Below are 22,872 nucleotides of genomic sequence, written 5' to 3'. Positions count from 1 at the left end.
GGGTAAAATAGGATCTTGGGGTCTCCAGGTTATCAATTAAAATAATAGATGGCCACAAATCTCATCACTCTATACTGATACATTTTTCTTTCAAGGGTAACAAAACAAGACCTACATCTTGTGTATGCCTACAATTACAATTACCTGTCGTCGTAGTGTCTGACGGGTGAGTTACAAACCAAACTCACAACAGTCCTTTGCCTGTACATTTCACGCTACATATCTTTCATGCGAGTGTAAAGACGGTGCCAAATACATTCTAGTTATCCTAGGTATCGTCAGTATCCTGCAAAAGAACTCCTCTCACTTTTGCCCTGCCAAAAGTTATTATGTTAGTACCAAAATGACAAGGTATGGTGAAACTGAAATAACTTGTGAAATACTAAATAACCTGCGATATGCCGGTACAACACGCTTGGCGACTTTACTTGAGGCCTTATTTTGAGCAGCCAACTTGTCTGCAGTCAATGACATAATAACATACTTCATTAGAGTTGTTCGCAAAAGGTTGAAACAACGAAATTTTAGCAGGATCAAGTGCTTAAGAGTTTGATGCATGTAAAAGATTTGGCTGAATCTGTAGGACTGGAAACAGATAGAGTGCGCCAAATCCTTGCTTAATGGGAGACAATAATGAAAGGTGCAGACAAACTATTAAACGTGCAAACAGAAACAGGAAACGGGGTGGACATAGACTAGCACTTCATGTAGTTTACTCTCTTCACTTGTGTGGTGTCCATGCAGGTCAAGGTAAAAGATTCCTTAAGAAAAGGCTTCATACAAAACTCCCAATGTGCAAGCCAAATCAATCCCTTCACTCTCAAAATAAAATCATTCTCCAGCAAGGGCATTTTAGCAAACACTAAAATCCACTGACAAGCACAAGGAGGAACCTTATGACAAACTAAAGCTTTGCAGAGGAATTCCAAGGCAAGACTGAAACAGGTGAAAGGTCTTTTAAGACAGATAAAATATAAAAGGTGTAGATAATACATTTATTTTCTGTCGTTGTAGTTGTACTCTTTTCGTTTTAATATAAATGGGATGATCTTGTTCGTCAAGATAAAAAATAAAAAATTCAAAACACACTACGCATGACATTAGTATGTCATGTCGTATCTAGTGCATGAGGCTCCCCCACTAACAACTGGGTCAAGCAGACTTAGGAGTCAGGCAGCCTTGCCACAATTGTGAAGAGGTGGATTTGCATGACTCGAACCCATGCCATAACACTGGGGCCAGGATAGCACTTACCATCGCAGCAAGTCACAATCTCTAATTAATATGCCATACTAACCTTCAAATAAATTTAATTCCAGAAAGTTTAATATACTTTGTAAAACGCTCCGTGCTATTAGACGATCCGTGCCTTAGAGATGGATCGTACTAGTAAGACAATTCGTGCTAGGCAACGATATCACATGCCATTCGGTGATTCACGATTATTGTTAGGAGATATCTTGTGGGCATGCAAATCCTACGGTGTCCAATTTGTTTCAAATTGTTAACATTGCATATATTCCATTACGAGGGGTCGGGTGGATTCAAAACCCTAGACTTTCTACTTTCTCCTAAATCAATTTCCTCTCACATTTTTAAAAAATTAAATGTGAGGTGGATGTGCAGTAAGACTTACTAGGAGAGATAAAATTAGAAATGAAACTATTCTTGAGATGGTAGGAGTTGTACCTATACACGATAAGTTGAGAGAAAATATATTAAGGTGGTTTGGATATATTTACCGTAGACCTGCAGACACAGTAGTCAAGAAGAGTGACATGATAGGAATGGATAGAAGAACTACGAGAAAAGGAAGACCTAAACTAACTTTGGATGCCATGATATCGAAGGATTTGGCTTACTAAACCTAAGTGAAGACAGAGCTCAATGCAAAAATGGATTCATGTAGCCGACCCTAATTGATTGGGACACAAGGTTCGGTTTGGTTTGGTTTATTTAATTATTTTTAATTCAAGCTTTAATATTTTAGAAATCAAAAACTATTTTTCCCAAATTGAACTAAAAAGAAATCGAACCTCGCGCACCTTTTAATCCCTAACGACGATACTCAGAATGTTTGCTGGTATCTTTTCGGTAGTAGTAACTGTTTCATTTCATTAATATTTTTGGCATAACAAAACAACAATCAATTCACAATTAGTTTAGAGAATTCCTTATGTCCGACATAAGATCCATCCTATTTTCATTCTTTATTGAACTCAAATTACATAAAACACATTACAAGTTCTCATATCACGTCGCATCCACTTTCTAGGGAAGACATTTTTAAGAAAATACATGCAAAATCACATTGAATTTATCTGCTAGCCTGAAAGTGTCAACTTTACTCATCCTAGTTAGCAAAACTACAAATCCATCTAAAACAACAAATCCATCTAAAACAGAGAAAACACAAACAAACCTGGAGATTCCTGCACACCAGTAGCCAACATAGCACCAGGGTTTGATTTGTCATTCATCTTCTGCGACTTCTGCCTGTTTGAATATAGCACTGCATCAAGTTGCGTCTGGATAGTTTCATTCTTTTCCTGTCAAATTAAGAAGAGCATATAACTTATGAAAGACAAGTTCGTCATCCAAGAGTTTAGGTGCGAGCAGTAAATATAGCTTGTTATTGTTAATCTTTTGTAGGTATCAAACAAAACAAAAAACAAGCCAGAATTGGAACTTGAACCAGCTGTTCTTCCAAGGAAGACGACACAACTAAAGCTAATTGCTTGCTGGGAGTTATGAAGTTTCAACATAATGTTTATAGTTCATACTAAAAACCAAATCAACCCCCCATTTGTAACTTTTAAGTCCAAAAGAGCTCATGCATAAGACCGTAAGCTGCATCAATCTATAAAGAGCCAAGAAATTACGAAGTAGCATGGAAACAAAAACATAATTGCATTTGAGCAAGAATTATAGAAACTAACAAGGAATCAAGATTAATATGCCCGGATTTCATTTATTGTGCATACTCCCATCGATCGCTCCAACAAATTTATAGCAGGGAAAACCAGATACTCATGCGAATATAGGAGTGAATGTATAGAGCACATTAGCGCATGTATTTTCCACTAGCAAAAGCTTATTTATTATTTGAAGTAACAAGAATACTAATGAAAATAAGGGTTAAGTTACATAAAAGGAAAATTTTTGGAAACTTAAGAAATGGAAAAGTATTGTACATGTATTGTGTTCATAAGATAAACATTCCAATTCAAAAATAGAACTGCCAAGCCCCGTTAATATACATTTTGAATGAATGTTTTCCAGGAACAAATGCCTATTCTGCTGATTTGATATTCATTTATATGGGGTGCAAAGGAGTACTTGCGAGTCGGGCCACAACCATTCTTTTCTATGGGTTATAAGGAGTGATGCTGCTTCATCTGGGAGAAAATAATCAGGGATATGCTGGTCATTAGAAGGAAGAACCTTCATAAATGATCTCCTCCTGTATCATGTGTGGCAAAACTATGAGCCAAGCCCTACTTCCAAATGACCTAGTTGTCACAATAGGGTCTCAGTAGCCTCTCGAGAAAGAGAGTAACCATAGTCTTCCATGACTAGAAACCATCTCCTCACATACATCTCTTTAATTAATGAAGAGAAATAAAAAGCAGGGAAGACATTCTGAAACACTGCATAGCATCACAGGTAACAAGTTCTACAGATTAGAACATCACTGGGAAAAGAACAGTATAGACAGAACCAAGAGCGCATCTGCATACATGCATGGCAAACAACCGAAAGCAATTGATGGCATTACATGATAACACCACCACCGCGCCCCAAAACCCACTTCACTTCCTCGCATCTCTCCGCACACTTAAACGTTCGGGTGAGAATCAGACTCATTGGCTCTTCGTTATGCGAAAAGTAGAGATGCAATAGAACAATTCACACAGACCCAGATACCAAATTACAATATCACTGATTAACTGAGGGAAGTGGATGGGGAGAGTGGTCTTCCCTCACTATGAGCTTGCCCTATGGTGTGGCACTTTGGAGGGGTATCATGAATGGGTGGGATGCCTTTGCAAAGAATACTCATACGGTGATTGGCGATGGGAGAAGTTCTGGGATCATGTGTGGCATGGGGGTGTGAGCCTTCGTGACTCCTTTCCGAGTATTTATAGTTTGGCTTGTGACAGGGAGGCATCTATTTCTAATTATCTTCAAGTTAGTAATGGGGCTACAGTTTGGGACATTCGGTTACGGAGGGACATTCGTGATTGGGAGAAGGAGGAGTTGTTATCTTTGCTTGCTAGAGTATATAACACTCATGGAATAGGAGATGGGGGGACAAGATGCGATGGAAGTTGTCTAAATCAGGATCGTTTGAGGTGAAATCCTTTTACCAGTCGTTATGTGGTTTTCATAATACATCTCTCCCTTGGAAAGCAATTTGGAAAACTAGGGCGCCTTTGAAAAGTGAGTTTTTGTGTGGTGTGCAGCCCGAGGAAAGATTTTTACTCTAGAAAATTTGATTCGAAGGAGGAGAATCAATGTTAATTGGTGTTGTGTTAATTGGTGTTGTATGTGCAAAAGGGATGCAGAGCCAGTCGATCGTCTCCTCATTCATTGTGCAGTGGCATTGGAGCTTTGGTGCTTAGTGTTGTCATGGTTTGGGTTGCTATGGGCTATGCCGAGGAATGTAGTGGAACTTTTAATCACGTGGAGGGGCGTCAGGGTTGGGAAGAGTAGACAGCGTGTTTGGGCCATGGTTCCTCTTTGCTTACAAACCAAACCAAACCAAGCCTTATGTCCCAATCACTTGGGGTCGGCTACATGAATCATTTTCCTCCATTGAGCTCTGTCAAGGGCCACTCGTAATCATATTTGGATTCATGTCATAAAGATCTGACGGGTTTTTTATGGGCTAACTATCAGCTACCTAACGCACAACCCTCCTCCTTTATCCGGGCTTGGGACCGACTGGGAAAGAAAGATAAGGCTCCAAGCACAAACCAGACGGAGTTCCATGGTTCCTCTTTGCTTGATGTGGATTATTTGGCGAGAGAGAAATTCGAGATGTTTTGAAGGAATCGAAAATTTATTGGTTAGACTTAAAAGTTTTTTGGTGAATAGCTAGTGTAATCCATCTCTTGATCAGTTTTTAGATTGGTTTGTACTTTTCAATTCACACGGTGGTGTATAGGGCCTTTTTGTCTTCGGCCTCTTTTTGTGTATTGGCGGCATTCCCTTAGTGCCTCGTTGCTATATAATATAATTATTTACTTATCAATATATATATATATATATATATATATATATATATCGGGGCGGTTCCGGGGACACTTAAAAAAACCCTTAAAAAAACACTCCAAATCTTAATCTCATAGTTTCCGATTAAATTATGATGATCCGAACCGCTCAATGTGCTCAGAACGTGATTTTAAGGGTGCTTGCGAGAAACTGGCAAAAAAACTAACCGGGAAGGGCTTGATTTGAGCAGTCTTTTATTGGACCGTTCAATAAAGTTCAATAAAAAACTGTTCGGATGAAGCCCTTCCCGGTCTTTTTTTTTGCTGATTTCTCGCAGGGACCCTTAAAATCACGTTCTGATCACATTGAGCGGCTCGGATCATCAAAATTCGATCGGAAACTATGAAGTGTTTTTTTAAGGGTTTTTTTAAGTGTCCCCGGAACCGCCCCGTATATATATATATATATATATATATATATATATATATATATATATATATCACTGATTAACTGAGACTGAAAATGCAGTGGCAGTGTCAACTCATGAAAATCATCAAAGCGAAAGCATCAAGTTTACTGATTTGGATGATGAAGCCGCCTAATTACGCTAAATTTCATCCTACATGAAAGTCATTTCCTTCAAACAGCGAGAAAGATCTCTGATCGGGAGAGAAATATTTTGACAAACAATCATAATTTCACCAAAAAAATTTGTTCTAAATAGTGTTTTTTTTTTTTTTGGTCAAAAGTTCTAAATAGTTATTAACAATGGCTTTCTTGTTACAAAACACACAAACCCAAACTTATGGTTACCGGATGCAACAATGTTTCTATACTTTTTTCAGCTGAAGACATCCTCTCGAAAGGTTATTGATATTTTCCCATGATAATATCATGTGTTTATCCAACAACTATTAGCACCAAACGCTTATTTTGCTTTGGTGTTGAGTCCATTGGAACTTCTCGGGAAAATAAGGAAAGGTTTTTCAATTTTCATTTGAAAGTCCATGGTTAAAATATTTAACACAGTAACGTGTGCAGTAATAGACCCAGAAAATAATCACGCGTAAGGGTAGCTAAATGAATAAATAAGATTCTTCGGGAATATGCAAAGGAGTGAGCAGGGTTGTTAAGGTAGTTCCCTGGTTGATCATTGCTTGTTTATCATATGCAGGTCAAAATTTTGACTCACAGGGCAGCAATTGTACTTCTGTGAGAGTACTGTATGTATACTGTCAGTTACAGATCAGTGACGACACCGACAAATGTTAAAAGCTGATAGTTGAGGATACATGTACATCTAAAGGTCTCGTTCAGTCGCAGGGAAAGGAATGGAAAGTTTATGAATATTTAACTTTCCGGCATTATTAATGTGTTCAACTCTTAGGGAAGTTTTAGGACCCACGTCTCTAATTTTCCTTCCAGGATGGCATACTTATCCTGCAAAAAACACAAGATGATGCTGTGAATATATATTCTGTATCTAGAATATATATTCTGTATCTTCTTGTAATATGCTATTTTAGGACATGTATCGTAATCAAATCATAGCATAATCATAGGGTAATCATATCGTAATCATATCATAGGGTAATCATATCGTAATCATAGGGTAATCATACCGTAATCAAATCTTGTAATCTTCCTTTCTTAGGCATAGCTTTACTCTATTTAAAGATGTACTCACCTCATTGTAATTCATTCAGAAATAATATCAGTATTTTCCGTCTCTGTTTCTCTGTTTTCTATCATGGTATCAGAGCCGATTCCGAAACCCTAACCTGTTTTCCAATCAGTCTTCTATCCTCAAATCTCTTTCCCTCTGTCAGCTACTATCGTTCCCTATCTCTCTGTTTTTCAGCAACTCAAATCACAAGAAATACCCACAGCAGCCGACACCCATCCCTCCCCAACCGCCGGTGACCTACCCACACTCCGACAACCTCCAGCAGCATTTGCAGGCACTGCAGTAGCTCCGGCAACCTCTGTTACAACTCCGACGAACCAATCTAAGGCAGATTGGTACTCTGATTTCGTGAGGAACTACGACTTGTTCAGTTTCTCATGGCCCTTCGGCCTCAGTTTGAGCCTCTTCGTGGGGCTATCTTGCATCGATCTCCATTGCCCTCAGTAGATGGTGCTGTTCATGAGCTTATCGCTGAGGAAACGCGGTTCAAAGTGGCTAATCTTGCACCTCCCTCACAGTCTGTCTTTGCTGCTCCATTTGCTCCATCTGGCCAATATCCGACACATCACTCGCCCACTCCAGCATCTCATCCTGTCCAATTTGCGGCCAAGCCAAGGCCTCAAATTCCTGAAGATGAGTGTAACTATTGCCATCAGAAGGGTCATTGGAAGCATCAATGCCCTAACCGTCCCAAGCCAAAGGGACGAAATGTTACTCAGTCAACTGGTCCTCATGCCCCGCATCAGTCTCGGGCACCACAACAGCATTCTCGCCCTCCTGCAGCCTTGGCAGCACCGGCCTCCAGTAGTGCACCTCCAGAGTTTGATTATGAGCAATTTCAACAGTTTCAGGCTTACATGGAAGCCATTCGAGGGGGTTCCCCCCAAGCTTCTGCCATGACTACCACTCACTCAGGTTTGCGTGGTTCTCCCACCTCAGGTATCCAACCCACCACTTGGATCTTTGATTCTGGCTCTTCTCATCATATGACTCCTGATATGTCTCTTCTTAGTAATTGTGTGCCACCTGCTTTTCCTATTAGTATTGCCACAGCCAATGGTTCTCCCATGCATGTTGCTTCTATTGGCTCCATTCTATCTTCTACTGCACCTTCACTATCTATTCCTAATGTCTTTTATGTTCCTCAGTTGTCTTTGAGCCTACTTTCAATTAGCCAATTATCCGACTCTGGTTTTGATGTTGTTTTCTCTTCCTCTGGTTGTGTTGTGCAGGATCGGGATTCCAAGAAGCAGATTGGGGCAGGCCGTAGAGTTGGTGATCTCTATCTTTTGGAGCACTTGCATCTCCCAATAAAACCTTCTTCCACTGCTGCGTCATCTTTTTGTTTAGATCATAAGTCATCTCCATTTTATCTTTGGCATTCTAGATTAGGACATCTGTCTAGTGAACGTCTAAAACTTTTAGTTAAGTCAGGTCATTTGGGTCATATTTCAGTCAGTAATATTTCAGAATGCAGTGGTTGTAAGTTTGCAAAAATGTCAGCTTTACCTTTTAATAAAAGTACCTCTATTTCTACTTCGCCTTTTCAGCTTGTTCACACTGATTTATGGGGCCCTTCTCCGGTTGCTACTAAAGGTGGTTTTGTCTATTATGTCTCTTTTGTGGATGATTTTAGTCGGTATACTTGGGTTTACTTAATGACACACAAATCTGAGTTCTTTACGATTTATAAGAATTTCCATGCCATGGTTCAAAATCAGTTTTCTACATCGGTTAAAATTCTTCGGTCTGACTTGGGTGGGGAATATTCACTTTCAGAGTTTCATAAATTCCTAGATTCGCTTGGGACCATCCACCAATCGTCTTGCACTGACACTCCTGCCCAAAATGGTAGAGCTGAAAGAAAACATCGTCACCTTCTTAATACTGCTCGGTCTCTACTCCTATCTTCCTCCGTCCCGTCCTGTTACTGGGGAGAAGCTGTTCTCACTGCAGCCTATCTCCTGAATCGGATGCCCACCCCTCTTCTTTCCGGTAGCTCTCCTTATGAGCGGCTTTATGGTCAGGTTCCTAATTACTCTCTTCTTCGAGTGTTTGGTTCTACCTGTTTTGTTCTCCTCCCCAAGAAAGACCGCACTAAGCTCAGCACCCGCTGTGTCTTAGGTGTGTTTTTAGGGTATGGCATTAATCAAAAAGGGTATCGGTGTTATGATCCTGTGACCAAAAAGCTTTATGTTTCAAGGCACGTTGTCTTCTTAGAGCGTCTTCCCTATTTTACTCTTCCACCTCGCACTGCTCCAGTAGCCAAAGAAGACTTGATCCATATTGACCCATTTCCTATGGATCTGGATGTCCCTCCCGAAGAGTACACCTCCACTCTTCAGGTATCTGATATTTCTACAGCCCCCTCAGCATCACCTCGTCGTGCTCCAATCACCCAGGTCTACACCCGTCGTCCAACTTCTACAGCTGCTCCCCAATCTGCCTCAGTGGATCCTGATCCGCCTGCCCGCCGGTATCCCGTCCGCGACAATCGTCAACCACCGGTAAAATATGGCTTTACTAATACTTGTTTCTCATCCTCTTATCAATCATTCCTTTCCCGCATTCACACTTATTTTGAGCCTAGGTCCTATAAAGAAGCTTGCAATGATCCCAATTGGATGGATGCCATGCAAGCTGAACTTACTGCTCTTGCTCACAATCAAACTTGGGAGTTGGTTTCACTTCCGGATGGTAAGAATCTAATCGGTTGCAAATGGGTCTACAAGGTTAAGACTCATTCTGATGGTTCTTTAGAACGGTATAAAGCCCGCTTAGTTGCTAAAGGGTTTTCTCAGGAGTATGGGATTGATTATGAGGAAACTTTTGCCCCCGTTGCCAAAATGACCACTGTTCGCACCTTGATCTCAGTGGCCGCAGTGCACCAGTGGCCTCTTTCTCAGTTGGATGTAAAGAATGCTTTTCTCAATGGCAATCTCTCTAAAGAGGTTTATATGCGGCCTCCTCCTGGCTTCTCTCATCCTTCCGGTATGGTTTGTCGCTTGCGTCGTGCTCTCTATGGCTTGAAACAGTCCCCTCGCGCTTGGTATTCACGCTTCCAGGATGTTGTTCTTCAGATTGGCTTCACGCCCAGCATGCATGACTCTGCTCTATTTCTCCGTCACACCTCTCATGGCCTGGTACTTCTCTTACTTTATGTTGATGACATGATCATCACTGGTTCTGATTCTACTGCTATTGCTGAAGTCAAAAGTCATCTCTTCCGTGAGTTCGAAATGAAAGACTTGGGCCCGCTACGTTATTTTCTTGGTATTGAAGTTGCTTCCTCTCCTCAGGGGTATCTTTTGGGACAGTCTAAGTATATTACTGATATTCTTCACCGTGCTCGTCTCACGGATACGAAGACTGTTGATACTCCCCTTGAACTCCATGCCAAGTTCTCTGCCTCTGATGGTGTCCCCCTTGAGGATCCTACGGAATATCGCGAATTGGTGGGCTGCTTAGTTTATCTTACTGTTACTCGGCCAGATATTTCTTATGCAGTTCACATTGTTAGTAAGTTTGTCTCTGCCCCCCGGACTACGCATTGGGCTGCCCTCTTACGTATTCTCCGTTATCTTCGTGGTACCCTTCATCAGTGCCTTCTGATTTCTTCTACATCAAGCTTAACCCTCCATGCTTATGCTGATGCTGACTGGGCAGGTGATGTCAATGACCGCAAATCTACCTCTGGCCTCTGTGTTTTTCTAGGCGATTCTCTTATCTCTTGGAAAAGCAAAAAGCAATCTGTTGTTGCTCGCTCCACCGCGGAAGCTGAATATCGTGCCATGGCCCATGCTACCTCTGAAATCGTCTGGCTTCGCTGGCTTATTTCCGATATGGGGGTCTCTGTTACTACTCCTACGCCTCTTTACTGCGACAATAAGAGTGCTATTCAGCTTGCCCACAACTCGGTCTTCCATGAGCGCACGAAGCACATTGAGATTGATTGTTATTTCATACGTCAGCATCTTCAGTCTGGCACCATTGCTTTACCCTTCGTCTCCTCCACATTGCAGCTGGCTGATTTCTTCACGAAGACCCATACCGCTGCTCGTTTCCGCTTTCTCCTTGACAAACTCTCGATGCTTTCTGCCCTCGCACCTTGAGTTTGAGGGGGGGTGTGAATATATATTCTGTATCTAGAATATATATTCTGTATCTTCTTGTAATATGCTATTTTAGGACATGTATCGTAATCAAATCATAGCATAATCATAGGGTAATCATATCGTAATCATATCATAGTGTAATCATAGGGTAATCATATCGTAATCATAGGGTAATCATACCGTAATCAAATCTTGTAATCTTCCTTTCTTAGGCATAGCTTTACTCTATTTAAAGATGTACTCACCTCATTGTAATTCATTCAGAAATAATATCAGTATTTTCCGTCTCTGTTTCTCTGTTTTCTATCAGATGCAGGAATCTTGTTTCTAAACTAGTTTTTCTGCAATTTAAACAATACTTTTCAACTTTCACCTAAATTTCTTATATTAAATGAACGCATATAGAAAAATACTTTCCATTTTAGTTTACCTCCTTCACTATAATTTTCTTCGGAATAATTTTCATGCACTAATTTCTTCACAAGTGACCAGAACCAAAATGTAAATAAACTTGGGACCCGCAGTGCTTAAATATGAAACGCTAGTAAATAGTATGGGTACCTGTTCAGCTGATATTACTTTCGTCAGCTGACAACACTGCTCTTGCTCTGAAGACATAATCAAGGACAGACTTACAGTTAATTCCACATAGTGCGATCCCAATCAGCCTAACCTCATCAAATAAAAAGGGAATAGAGTACACCCGATAATAAATTGCAAATAAAAGAAACAGTCGAGGAAAAAAATATTATTGGGTTTCCACAACACAAAAGATGCAAGTATTTTTCTCAGCCTCGCCGCAAGTGCAGCCTTTTCCCCTTGATGAATGATGAAATAATCATCAAACATGCAATAGCAACATTTATGGTATGTTATGCATTTCTGCTATACGGGAAGCTAAGCTATATAAAAAAAAAATGAGCAAATCGTTCCCATGAAGTAGCCAAAAATCCTTTCACTTAAGGATTGCTGAAAAAGACGGCAGAAGTTGAGGAGGTATAAGAGGTTTGAGTAAAGAAATATAATTTTCTTACATTAAACGGCAATATTTTGGTGCACAATTCAGCTAGGTGACAAGCATAGGAAGTATAAATGGACTTTTTGTTTTTGTGGACAATTAGATTCTTCTCTTCCAGATAAAGGTATGACCTTGAGATTTCAGGTACATGGGCTGCACATCAAAAATATTATAACAGATGCTTCAAAATTTTACTCATACTTGTGGCCTCTTTATGTAAGTTCTCTTTTGTTGTCCGAAGTCCAAAGTACTCATTTAACTAGTGTCACACATTGGTTATGCAAAAACTATCTCGAAGGCTTTAAATGAAGTGTCCCGCTTTTGAGAAGGCTTTTTTATGAAACTCTCTCCTGGTGCAGTAAGAAACAAGGGCTAAGACGAATCTATGAAGCTCCACCCCAACCATCTTAACATGACTGGGAAAATAAAAAATCTGTTTATGCTTGTGCCACAAGTTTCCAACCATTTTTCAGAATTGATTACTCAACCCAATGAAAAATATATTCTTCCAAAACCTAAGTCCGATGCCTCGAGGCTCAACCAAGTCTGAAACCCATTGGATCATCAACAAAAACATTCCGAAGCCAAAGATTCCAATAGACTTACCAAATAAAGGAAAAGGATAGAACAAAAGTGAAAAATTGAAAGATGACACCAAAAACTTTCCCAAGCCAAAGATTCCGATAGACTAACCAAATAAAGGAAAAGGATAGAACAAAAGTGAAAAATCGAAAGATGACACCAAAAACTTTCCCAAGCCAAAGATTCCAATAGACTTACCAAATAAAGGAAAAGGATAGAACAAAAGTGAAGAATCGAAAGATGACACCACAATAGAACCCCACTAAAGCAAAGTCTGCACCTCAATAAATATCTTTGAGTTCATAAAAACATATCTTTATGCAAAGTTACTTCATATATAAGTTGTAAAAATGGAGATATTATGAAAATCTTCTCTCCCAAAAAATTACCAAAACAAAAACTAAGAACTCAGTAGATTTCACACGTAAGGAATTAGAAGACAAACACACGCTACTCTTATAAATCGAAATCACCATGAGCAACATGTCCTATAGCTAACAAATCATGCCAAAGTACCAGAGAGGGGCATTATTCAAGAATGTACGATAAAAACAACTCAGTTTCATAACTAAAAGTAAAAGATAAGAACATTCATTAACTAAAATAAAGTGCAAGTACAGGTACATCAATACAACAAAACCTAAAAAAGTAAGGTGCGGGTATTGGTACTGGTACGGCTGGGTTATGACTACAAAAAAAAAAAAAAAAATTTACACTATATAGACAAATGCACTTCATTAATAATTGCACATAAAATAAAGGTAAGAGTAAAGTGAATGAACTTATAAAAAAATTAATTTAAAGCACAACTAAAGGTACAATCACAGGTTACCATCATTAAACTAAAGAACGTATACACCATGTTAAAACATCCAACTCAATACCAATTGGCAATGAGTGGAGCCGCCCAGGCTCATATGCTAGTTTTGGAGAAGATAATTAACCGATGTGGAACAAACTCCAACACTCCCCTGCACAAGCGACCCCCAACTCACACGTGGAGAGGTAAACAAACATCCATAACACATGGATCACAACAAACAACAGTGCACTTATGGCACAAACAAGGGGAACAAATTCTCCGAAACCCTAGCTCTGATACCATGTTAAAGCATCTAACTCAAAACCAATTGGCAATGAGGGGAGAGGCAGCCCAAGCTCAGATACTAGTTCTCGAGGTGATAATTAACCGATGTGGGACAAACTCCAACACACCAAATCTTAATTTGACAAGTATGCTAAGAATAGAAACAGAAAGTCATTTCAAAAGCTATGTAGAAAAATTGTGGCACGTGTTTTATGTACTCGATACGCGTATAGAAGTACCACGCAAAGTACCCCTACCCAGTACATTACGGTATGTGTAACATATGGTTTTATAAGTACCATGCTTCATAGACTAAAGCGGAAAATAAACAACTAACAAAATATATGAAGACAAGAAAACAACCATGTATAAGAAGATTATGCATGCTTTTGAATGCTTTAAAAAGATCCAGGGAAAGACTAGCCATAGCCTCTTTAGCAGCAGCATCTTCTAGTCTAGTAAGGGATATAGAGATTAGTGGCAACCCTTTTGATTTCTGAGCAGTCAATTTTGCATATGGAGCACCTGAAATGCAGGAACCACAATATTAGAACAATTGTTTAATGCATATTGCTGTAATCACTTTTACGTATCACGTACCGTATCGTATTGTGTATCTTGACATACAACAACAACAACAACATAACAGAACTCATCTAGTCCCCAATCATTGGGAGTATGGGCGAGGGATGATTGTGTATCTTGACATACAGCCAAAAAATATTACACAAGTGTGAATTAATTAATTATCACCACAATACACTTCTTACCACCAAAAGACTGTTGCACAAGGACTTCCTAGTGCTGAGGATATGAGATAAGTTGAAACATCATAGGCACATATGTAAAACCATCACTTCAAAAAATTTAGGAAAAATTTCAAAATGGCACCTGAACTTTGCACCAAATGTCACAGAGACACCTGAACTTAAGTTTATTTCAATTAAACACCTGTACAAACAAAATCCCCAAATTTAGACCCCAACCGTTATACTCCGTCCCAAAAATTTCTAACATGGCATCTCCAACCCGTTTAAGTTGCCCCATTGCACATGTTTCCAATAGGGGATGATCCACCCAAGAGAAACCCATCACTTTACCCATTACTTCATCTTTTCCTTGTGGTCCCGAGCAGAAAGAAGAAAAAGTTGTGATTTCATCTGGATCTTCATGGTAGAACTCTCAGGGTGGATTTGGATTGAAAAGTTAAGTAACTTATTTTTTCGTCTTTATTCAATTTTTTTTTGCATTTGTTTGTTTTGCGCCAAATTTTTATGACTTATTGATTCGTCTTGACGAGAGGAATCAGAAAAGTAAAAAATCTTGATCGAAACTCAACTTATTTTACTTATTTTTGTCTTTTTAAAAAAAATTATGAGTTTCGATCAAAAATTTTACTTCTCCGATTCCTTTCGTTGAGAAGAATCAATAAGTCACAAAAGTTTGACGCAAAACTAACAAATGTGATTTTTTTTAATTGACAAAAAATAAGTCACTATTTGGCTTTTAAAGCCAAATTGGCCCTCAGTTCTCTTCATCATCTGTTGAACAAGGGAGGAGGAAGGGCTTCAGGTCTAGGGTTGAAGTGAGGGAGATGGTGGAACAATAGCCAGACTTCTAGAGAGAGAAATGAAGGGATTAGGTTAAGGTCATTTTTCCTCCAAAACGTGAGGTAAAGTGAGGGGTTTGGCTTGGGTGCATAGTTCCCAGTTGGAAACATCTGCAATTGGGCCACTTAAACGGGTAAGAGATGCCGCGTCAGTAATTTTTTGGATAATTTTTTGGACGGAGTATAACGGCAGGGGTCTAAATTTGGGAATTTTATTAGTATAGATGTTTAATTGAAATAAACTTAAGTTCAGGTGTCTCTGTGACATTTGGTGCAAAGTTCAGGAGCCATTTTGAAATTTTCCCAAAAATTTATCAACCCTAAGTAGCAAAACACAAGAAGAACAGAAGGACCAATTATTCAATAAGAGGTGACCGCGACTATTACTGTTGTGGCCATATGCAACTGAAAAATCATGACCCAAGATATGTCATAGACACCACAGCAGTAATAATAGCTTAATAAGCCAACAATAGTTACAGCTTTAACATAACATATCACCTCCGATGTTGGGTTAACTGCACCACCACCACCACTAAACATGCAGTCACACACAAGGCACCCAAGAATTCCAGTACCAAATAACCACATCTGTTGGTAAGTCAACTCACAAAACCACAAGCATGAGTAAGCATTTACCAACAAGATCATCACTACCTCCTCTAGAATCAACTCCAGGTTCAAAAATAAAAAATTTATGGCAAAGAATAAACACGTCAACAAATCTCAATCAAGATTCTCAAATAAAATAGATCATGTTGAGATACCATTTCTCATACAAGAACCATGATAAGCATCTAAGAAAGCATGAAAACACAGTTAAAAATACTAGAAAATGACAAGCCTTTCCTTGTATATTAATTAAACCAATTATGACAAGCGAGTAATCGACTAAGGAAAGTTCATGCAAGAAAATAGTGATGACTCAACCAATGGTTGAGACTTGAGAGTATTGAGACTTTGTGCAATAAATGCTACCTAGAGAGAGAGAGAGAGAGAGAGAGAGAGAGGGAAATACTTATCGTAAAAATTATAACAATAAATATCCAAATAAAAAGAAACGGAAAGCAAAAAGAAACCGTCTCACTTAGCTGATCAAACAGCTTCATGCCGATTGAGAAATGAAATGAAAAAAAAAAAAGAAATATAAATAATATGCAAAGCACATAGGAGTATGTCCTTGTAAGGAAACCACTTTCAGAAAATAAGAGAACAAACGACAAAGAACAAGCACACATCAGTTGCTTCAACAAAGTGATATCATTCAAAGGATAAGTAGGTAATCAAAAGAGCATTGCTCATGTCTGATACAATAGTATATTTACTAGAAAATAAGAATTACCGTGTGATATTGACTCTCCCTCCAGAAGCTTAACATCACCAGATTTTAAGGAAGTAAATAGATAATCTATAAATTCGGACCACGATCCCCCAATTCCAACCATATCCCTCTGCACAAAAGATTAAGAATGTTACCAGTGATTTTCTCACCATTTCATATCACCACACACAATTTACAATAAATGTAAGAATATGTACTAATAAATAGTGCTCTGGAAATTTGTTGGAGCAGTTTTTCAACCAAAAGGTAATCCAGTATATTGTATCTTTGACCCAAACCAAGATTATCCGCCAAAATTAACTGCAATAGAGTGAGCCATATAATGGTTTTCCCTGTTGCAGTTAGGTCAAAACTCAACCACAATCTCCCAAGTAAAGGTTTCCATCCCAAAAGTTGATTCCGACGGTATCGATGTCCTACACTATCAAGGAGGGAAGAGAAGCAAGTGCAAAATAAAAAAACTACAAAACCAGCTTAACTTTGGGTTTTGTTTCCAGAAGTTGCCAAGTAAATAAGAAGGCAAAGATAACCGGACCCAGATGAATAAGGGTATTCTCTCCTTACTTGAAACCAAATGATACAATACGATAGACAAATATGTAAACTAGAACCTAAGAAACATGGATAGGTATACGAGACATGGATACAATATCATACGGTGATACGGGAAATCTAAAAATTAGGATATGGCTATGGCTAGTATCCCTCTTCCAAATGTATATAAGTTGATGCTTTTAAAACTCAAATTCTAATCATTAAGAATCAGAAATTAGTTGAGGAGTCTTCCTCGTTAATTGTCACGAGGTTGTGTAAGAGCTTAATATGAATAAGTTTACTCTCCCCTTACTTGAAATCAAACAATACAATACGCTAGACAAAAATGTAAATTCAAACATAAGAAGCATGGATAGGTGAGAGGTATCCGGAAGGGCATCGCCACGTGGCAATTACCGGCAGACCCAATACACCGCGGGTAAGGCAAGCAAGCGCCTCCAAAATCAAGACTCCTCCCATGGAAGCATAAGGCTTCATGGACCTCCTTACAGGGACTCCTCCATGGAATCTCCAAAACATAGCACTACAAGGCTTGATGACACACTTTAGGCATCTCTGATTCTCCACACTAAATAAGGCTCTAACAAGCCTGGCGACTCCTCATAATACCCTAGGTTGGGAGCAAGGCCCAGGTACCTCACTTGGGACCTAAGGAGGTATGTGGCTTGGAAGCTAGAGCGTAGGGATTGTTAAGGCTCACCTCCACAAGCTGAGCTCTACCTTGACAGGTCATAGAGAGAAAGGGCAATCAACCGTCTGACAGAGTCAGACATGCCACAACCACCTTCATCATTACCACAACTACCCTCATCACAACCACAACCTTGCTTATTGCAACCACCCCTGACACCCGGCAACTATCTCCATCCCTCTGGCTTGTTCATCCCTGAGGCCTCCATATAAGGATGGTTGATACACCATCAAAGCAAAGACAAACAACAACAATACACCCTGAGTACACATGAAACTTTAACTCTATGGTTGACCATTATCCACTCCCATCCTCTCTCACTCTACGATTGCCCGAAGCTCTCTCCTACTCCACCACCTTTGGTAGTCTCGAGCAGCACTGTTGCAGTGCTTGCCATATTCCCGAAGGGATAACCTTAGGTACTCTTCCCGCCACTCACATCCACAATAGGGATACGAGACACATGTCCAGAAGCCTAACTGAGCCAAGCTCGATGGTTGCACGACACGGCACCTTCTAACTTGGTTAGTTGATCTCTGCCAAAGCCGCCTCCCACCTTAACTAATCTTGTTGCCACAATTTCTCCAACACATACTTGGCGCCCATAACAAAAAGAGGATGAAGAAGGTAACAAAGACAAAGTTGATACATGAATTTCTTAGTGTCCATCAACTACAAATAAAGACAAAGAAAACCTCCTCCATTTATAAGACTACTTAAGAGTTCTTCTTCCTCCATCACCCGGGCATACCTTGTCCACATTGCCATTCAAATCAAGCACTGAGGTTGCCGCCGTCTCAACTGCCTTCATCTGCTCGACGTTAAGCTCCTCCTCAAACTGAGCCACATCAGCTCTGGACTCTTGCAAATCCACCCTCACCTTTCTAACTTAGGGCACACCCGAGCAACAGTGATCTTCTCTTTCAATCATGTCACCTCTAAGCTGGCACTCTGCAGTGATTCCAAATGCTCTTGGAAACAAAAATACAAAAAAATACAAACCCCAATGGAACGAGAAGTGGAAATACTTGGTAGAGCCCAACACCTTGGCTCAAGGTAGAGATACTTGGTAAAGTCCAAACACTTTAGCTCAAGGAGGAAAACACTTGAGCTCCCTATTTTGGTTCACCGTGTAAATAACTTTGTAGAACCTGATCAGCTCTGCGCAGGTCTAGAGGTAGCGCCCCAGAAAGGATATCCTTTTTGGCGGCGGGTATCGGAGTTTGACATGAATGGTAACATATATGGGGAACTGGTATTGATTGGCATCAATAAGGGCACATCAAACAATCAATCTTACATCCCTCCATCTTTTGTCATGAGGTTTGGTGTCGAGCGAGGAGACTTCCCATTTGCTTTCACTATTTTTTAGAACATTATGAAGCCTTGCCCCAGTTTTGGCCACAAGTCGTTGAAAATAAGGGATAGTTGCAGATTTTAAAAAAGGCAAGTGTTCCTTGAGCTATTGGCACTAGTGTGGAATTGAGTGTACAGAGAATCCGAGGTGGCTGGATGTGATTGTTTCGCAATGGATTACACATTCATACACCTTTCCCCTTGCTCAGCTAGAGATGGGTCCGACTTTGGAGGATGTGTGTTGTTTGCTCGATCTCAATATGACAGGTTTTGTTGATCCTGCGAAAGGTCGGAGTATGGAACAACGAGCCATAGTTGACGAGTTGAGGAAGTTGATGAGGCCTCCACGGCACCTCCTTAGTGTGTTTGCACATGGGAAACCGGTGGAGGGTTCCTCTAGAAAGTGGAAGTCAGTCAAGAACCTTTCATTTTGGTGGATCAGGTATGGGTGCCGTGATCTCCATGATCTGAAATCTACTACCAATCCTCGTGAGAGAATTCTGGGCCTGGGATTGAAAGAAAAAGGCGTCTGGCTGCTTTCTTAACCTTATGGTAATCTTACTTTGTGTTACCTTGCCCTCAATGAGATGGTATTGATTATACAGTATTCGATATAGCAGCCATTCTTGCTTCTGGATACTCGATAGCACTTGCTCTGTTGTTTTTGGTTACTTTGTTCGAGCAGCTGGATATTTTTGTGGGTGGAGCACGTCGTTCAATGGGGAGATATGATTTGGTGAGTTCTGCCCATACATCATTGGCAGACTTCCTCTTCCAGTCTTCCTCAATGTGGGGTGCAGTGCCTTGTCACGACAATGTGGGGTGCAGTGATTTGGAGATATGATTGATTAGTATCTTAATCAATGTGGACTGCAGTGATTGTCAAGTCACCCCAAGACTCATATGAGGCACCATTTTTTCACCATACAACCCTTCATTTACTTTGGGCAACCCACTTTAAACTGAAAATGGGCCCCGCCCACGTGGTTGTCATTGAGTTGTCAAGTCTTGGAAAAGTATCGTATTGAATGACTTATCACGTCACCCAATGTTTAGATGGGTTTGAGCTTTTTCAATCAAATAGGAGTGCAAGTGTTAAGGGCCTTTTTGTCTTGTGGCCTTCAATTGTATATGGGCGGCATTCCCTTAATGCCTTTTTGGTAATATAATCTTTTACTTATCAAAAATAAAATAAAAAATCCAATGTTCAAAGTTCAAAACAAAATGAAAATTAAGTACTTAACCTGTAAAATCGGTATATGATATATATTTTATTTTAGTTAAAGTAACAATTAATTTAAAAAATATGAAATAGACGACTAATCCCCGCCTAGCCGAGTAATCTCCAACTTTGAGACCATTAGGAGGTATATAGGGTGCACTATTTCAGTAGTAAAACTTTTTAAGAGCAGTCACTTTGTGTATATCCTCCCTGCTTATACCCCCATTGATTGGGGATTATGTGTTCTATTTTGTTTTTTTGTATTGTTTAATTTTCTAAGTAGTAAGTAGTACAAAATAGTATCTGAAAACCATGTATACAGATATAATCTCAATTTCAGTAAGTATTCGGAAAGTATCCGACACTTCAATAATAAAAGAAAATTAACTTCCAGAATCAAGATGCATTTATGAAGTCTCGAACAAATATGTGCGAGTAGCCGAGGAGTATACCAATATGAATCCCTTCAAGAATTATCTCCATTATGCTCCTTAAGATACCGCTAGGGCAAGGAGATTTGACTGCAACACACTTAGGGGGTGTTTGGCCGCTCATTCCAGAAGGGATTTTACAAAAACACATTATAAAAAATGAGCCAGAGAAGAGACCTTTTGGATTTCTTATTCTATTCTCATAAACTACTCTTCTAACAAAATAATTCTGCACATATTATCCAAACACTTCACAGATTATAATTATAATCTATAAATCTATAATCTACAATTCCAATTCCAAATCCAAAAATCGGTAAAAAGAAATGCTCCAAAACATGCCCTTGACATTTCTTGGCATGGCTTACTTGGGCTCATTCTCCAGTATAAGCATAATGGCGCTGCTGTGGCACAAGAGCGCGCACACACGAAGCAGAATACAGAACAAAGGGAAACAAACAAATGCTCACCAGGTCCTCAAGCTGTTCGATGGATCGGACCGCCTCAAAAGTGTTGGAATGGAAATCAGTCACTTGAACTCTAAGATAAGAAGGGCTGGAAGCATATACTCGGAAGAGAAACGACCGCAGCGGGGGCGAGCTCGGGGCCGACCACTGCGCTTTTGCTTCGCCAAAGATGGGTTCGAGGTCTTCCAGCCCCATTGGATTGAGGTCTGGTTTAGTTTGCTTACCAGTATTATACTAATTTATAACTGAAGAAGCAATAACCACAGGAAAAGAGAGTCAACTGCAGCAACAATTGGTGTACTAGTTTTAGGCCCAAAATAGGGGTTTTAGGGTTCTATATATATGCTTTTTTGCGTATGCAGAGAGGGAGAGAGAGAGAGTTACCGTAAACAGGTCTGCAGCTGATCACAAGCTGAAGAGTTGGGGGGAAGAGGAGCAGAAGGAGACGTGGGGCGGAAAGGAAAAAAAGACCTTGTCCCACGGCCCCACGTATTTTTTAAGAGGTGGGAATTACTAAACAGTGGATGAAGGGGTTAACAATTCTCAACTCATGAACCACCATTTAGGGAATTCATCTAAATATGAGAAGGAGAAAAATATAATTCCCAATTCATGGAGAGGGCCACCTAAAAAAACTATTATGCCCCTGATGAAAAAACCCTAAATCCCCAATCCCATCCGTCGTTCTCATTTCAAAATCCACTCCCAATCCTATTCGTGTGCTGAAAGAGGAAGAGAACAACAGAGGTAGGGTTCTTCGTCTTCGTCTACTGCTTCTGCTATCCTTAGACCTCTTCTCCTTCACTTCGATCTTCTTCCCTTTCTCACTTCATTTCTATGTTCCATTTGACCCAAGAAGCAGCAGCATCTTTTGCTTCCCCGAGCGAGTTCATCGTCGTATGCAGCTAGTAAGATTTTTGGGTGATTCAATTTTTTTGCAGCTTTCTCTTCTCTCATTTCATCCTTATGTCTCTGTTTGTAAGCAACTTGATATTTTCAGCATGAGTGAGTGGTCTGGTAAAGGCAGAAGTTTGTTAGGTTTTGGGTTAGGTTTTCTCCTTTATATAGTGACGCGAAAACAACGACGCAAGCAAAATGGGTCCGAGGAATTTCTCAAATTTCGAAATAGAGCCCAGCCCCAATTTCCAACAGCAAACTGATAGGATTAATGAAACAATTTCATTAGAAAGTAAACTATAATTTCTTTAAGCCAAAAATGCCTCTCTGAAAGACAGACTGAGGAGGTACCTATTTTGTCATGCATAACATGTGCTCGATAAATTGTTGAAGAGAAAGAAATAACCTATATTTTAGACGTAGGATATTGTGGGCGTTTCATTCTCCTATCAGCAATGGGCAATGACCTATATTTTAGCTTACTGAATGATTGTCCCTTTACGAAGGTGTGTTGGTTTGTATGAAATATGGTTCTTGTTCGAGTTGTTAGCTTTTGGGATAAGTTTTCTCCTTTCTATAGTGATGTGAAAGCAACG

General features: G+C 39.8%; 1 protein-coding gene across 1 annotated transcript; it reads right to left on the bottom strand.

The window, feature by feature from the left end:
• On the bottom strand, positions 1 to 21,927 carry LOC131303968 (uncharacterized). The gene is made up of 8 exons (XM_058331053.1): positions 21,764 to 21,927; positions 21,383 to 21,624; positions 16,658 to 16,766; positions 14,070 to 14,231; positions 11,581 to 11,627; positions 2,423 to 2,549; positions 392 to 458; positions 1 to 314 (listed from the first exon to the last, which is right to left on the bottom strand). The coding sequence occupies exons 2-8, from the start codon at positions 21,572 to 21,574 to the stop codon at positions 269 to 271; spliced, it is 750 nt and encodes a 249-aa protein (XP_058187036.1). The 5' UTR covers positions 21,575 to 21,624; positions 21,764 to 21,927; the 3' UTR covers positions 1 to 268.
• Positions 21,928 to 22,872: the final 945 nt, after the last annotated feature.

The sequence above is a fragment of the Rhododendron vialii genome, chromosome 10a (genome assembly GCF_030253575.1).
Source record: "Rhododendron vialii isolate Sample 1 chromosome 10a, ASM3025357v1".
NCBI lineage: Eukaryota > Viridiplantae > Streptophyta > Magnoliopsida > Ericales > Ericaceae > Rhododendron > Rhododendron vialii.
The sequence above is the reverse complement of the archived record's forward strand: the minus strand, read 5'-3'. Positions and strand labels throughout refer to the sequence as shown.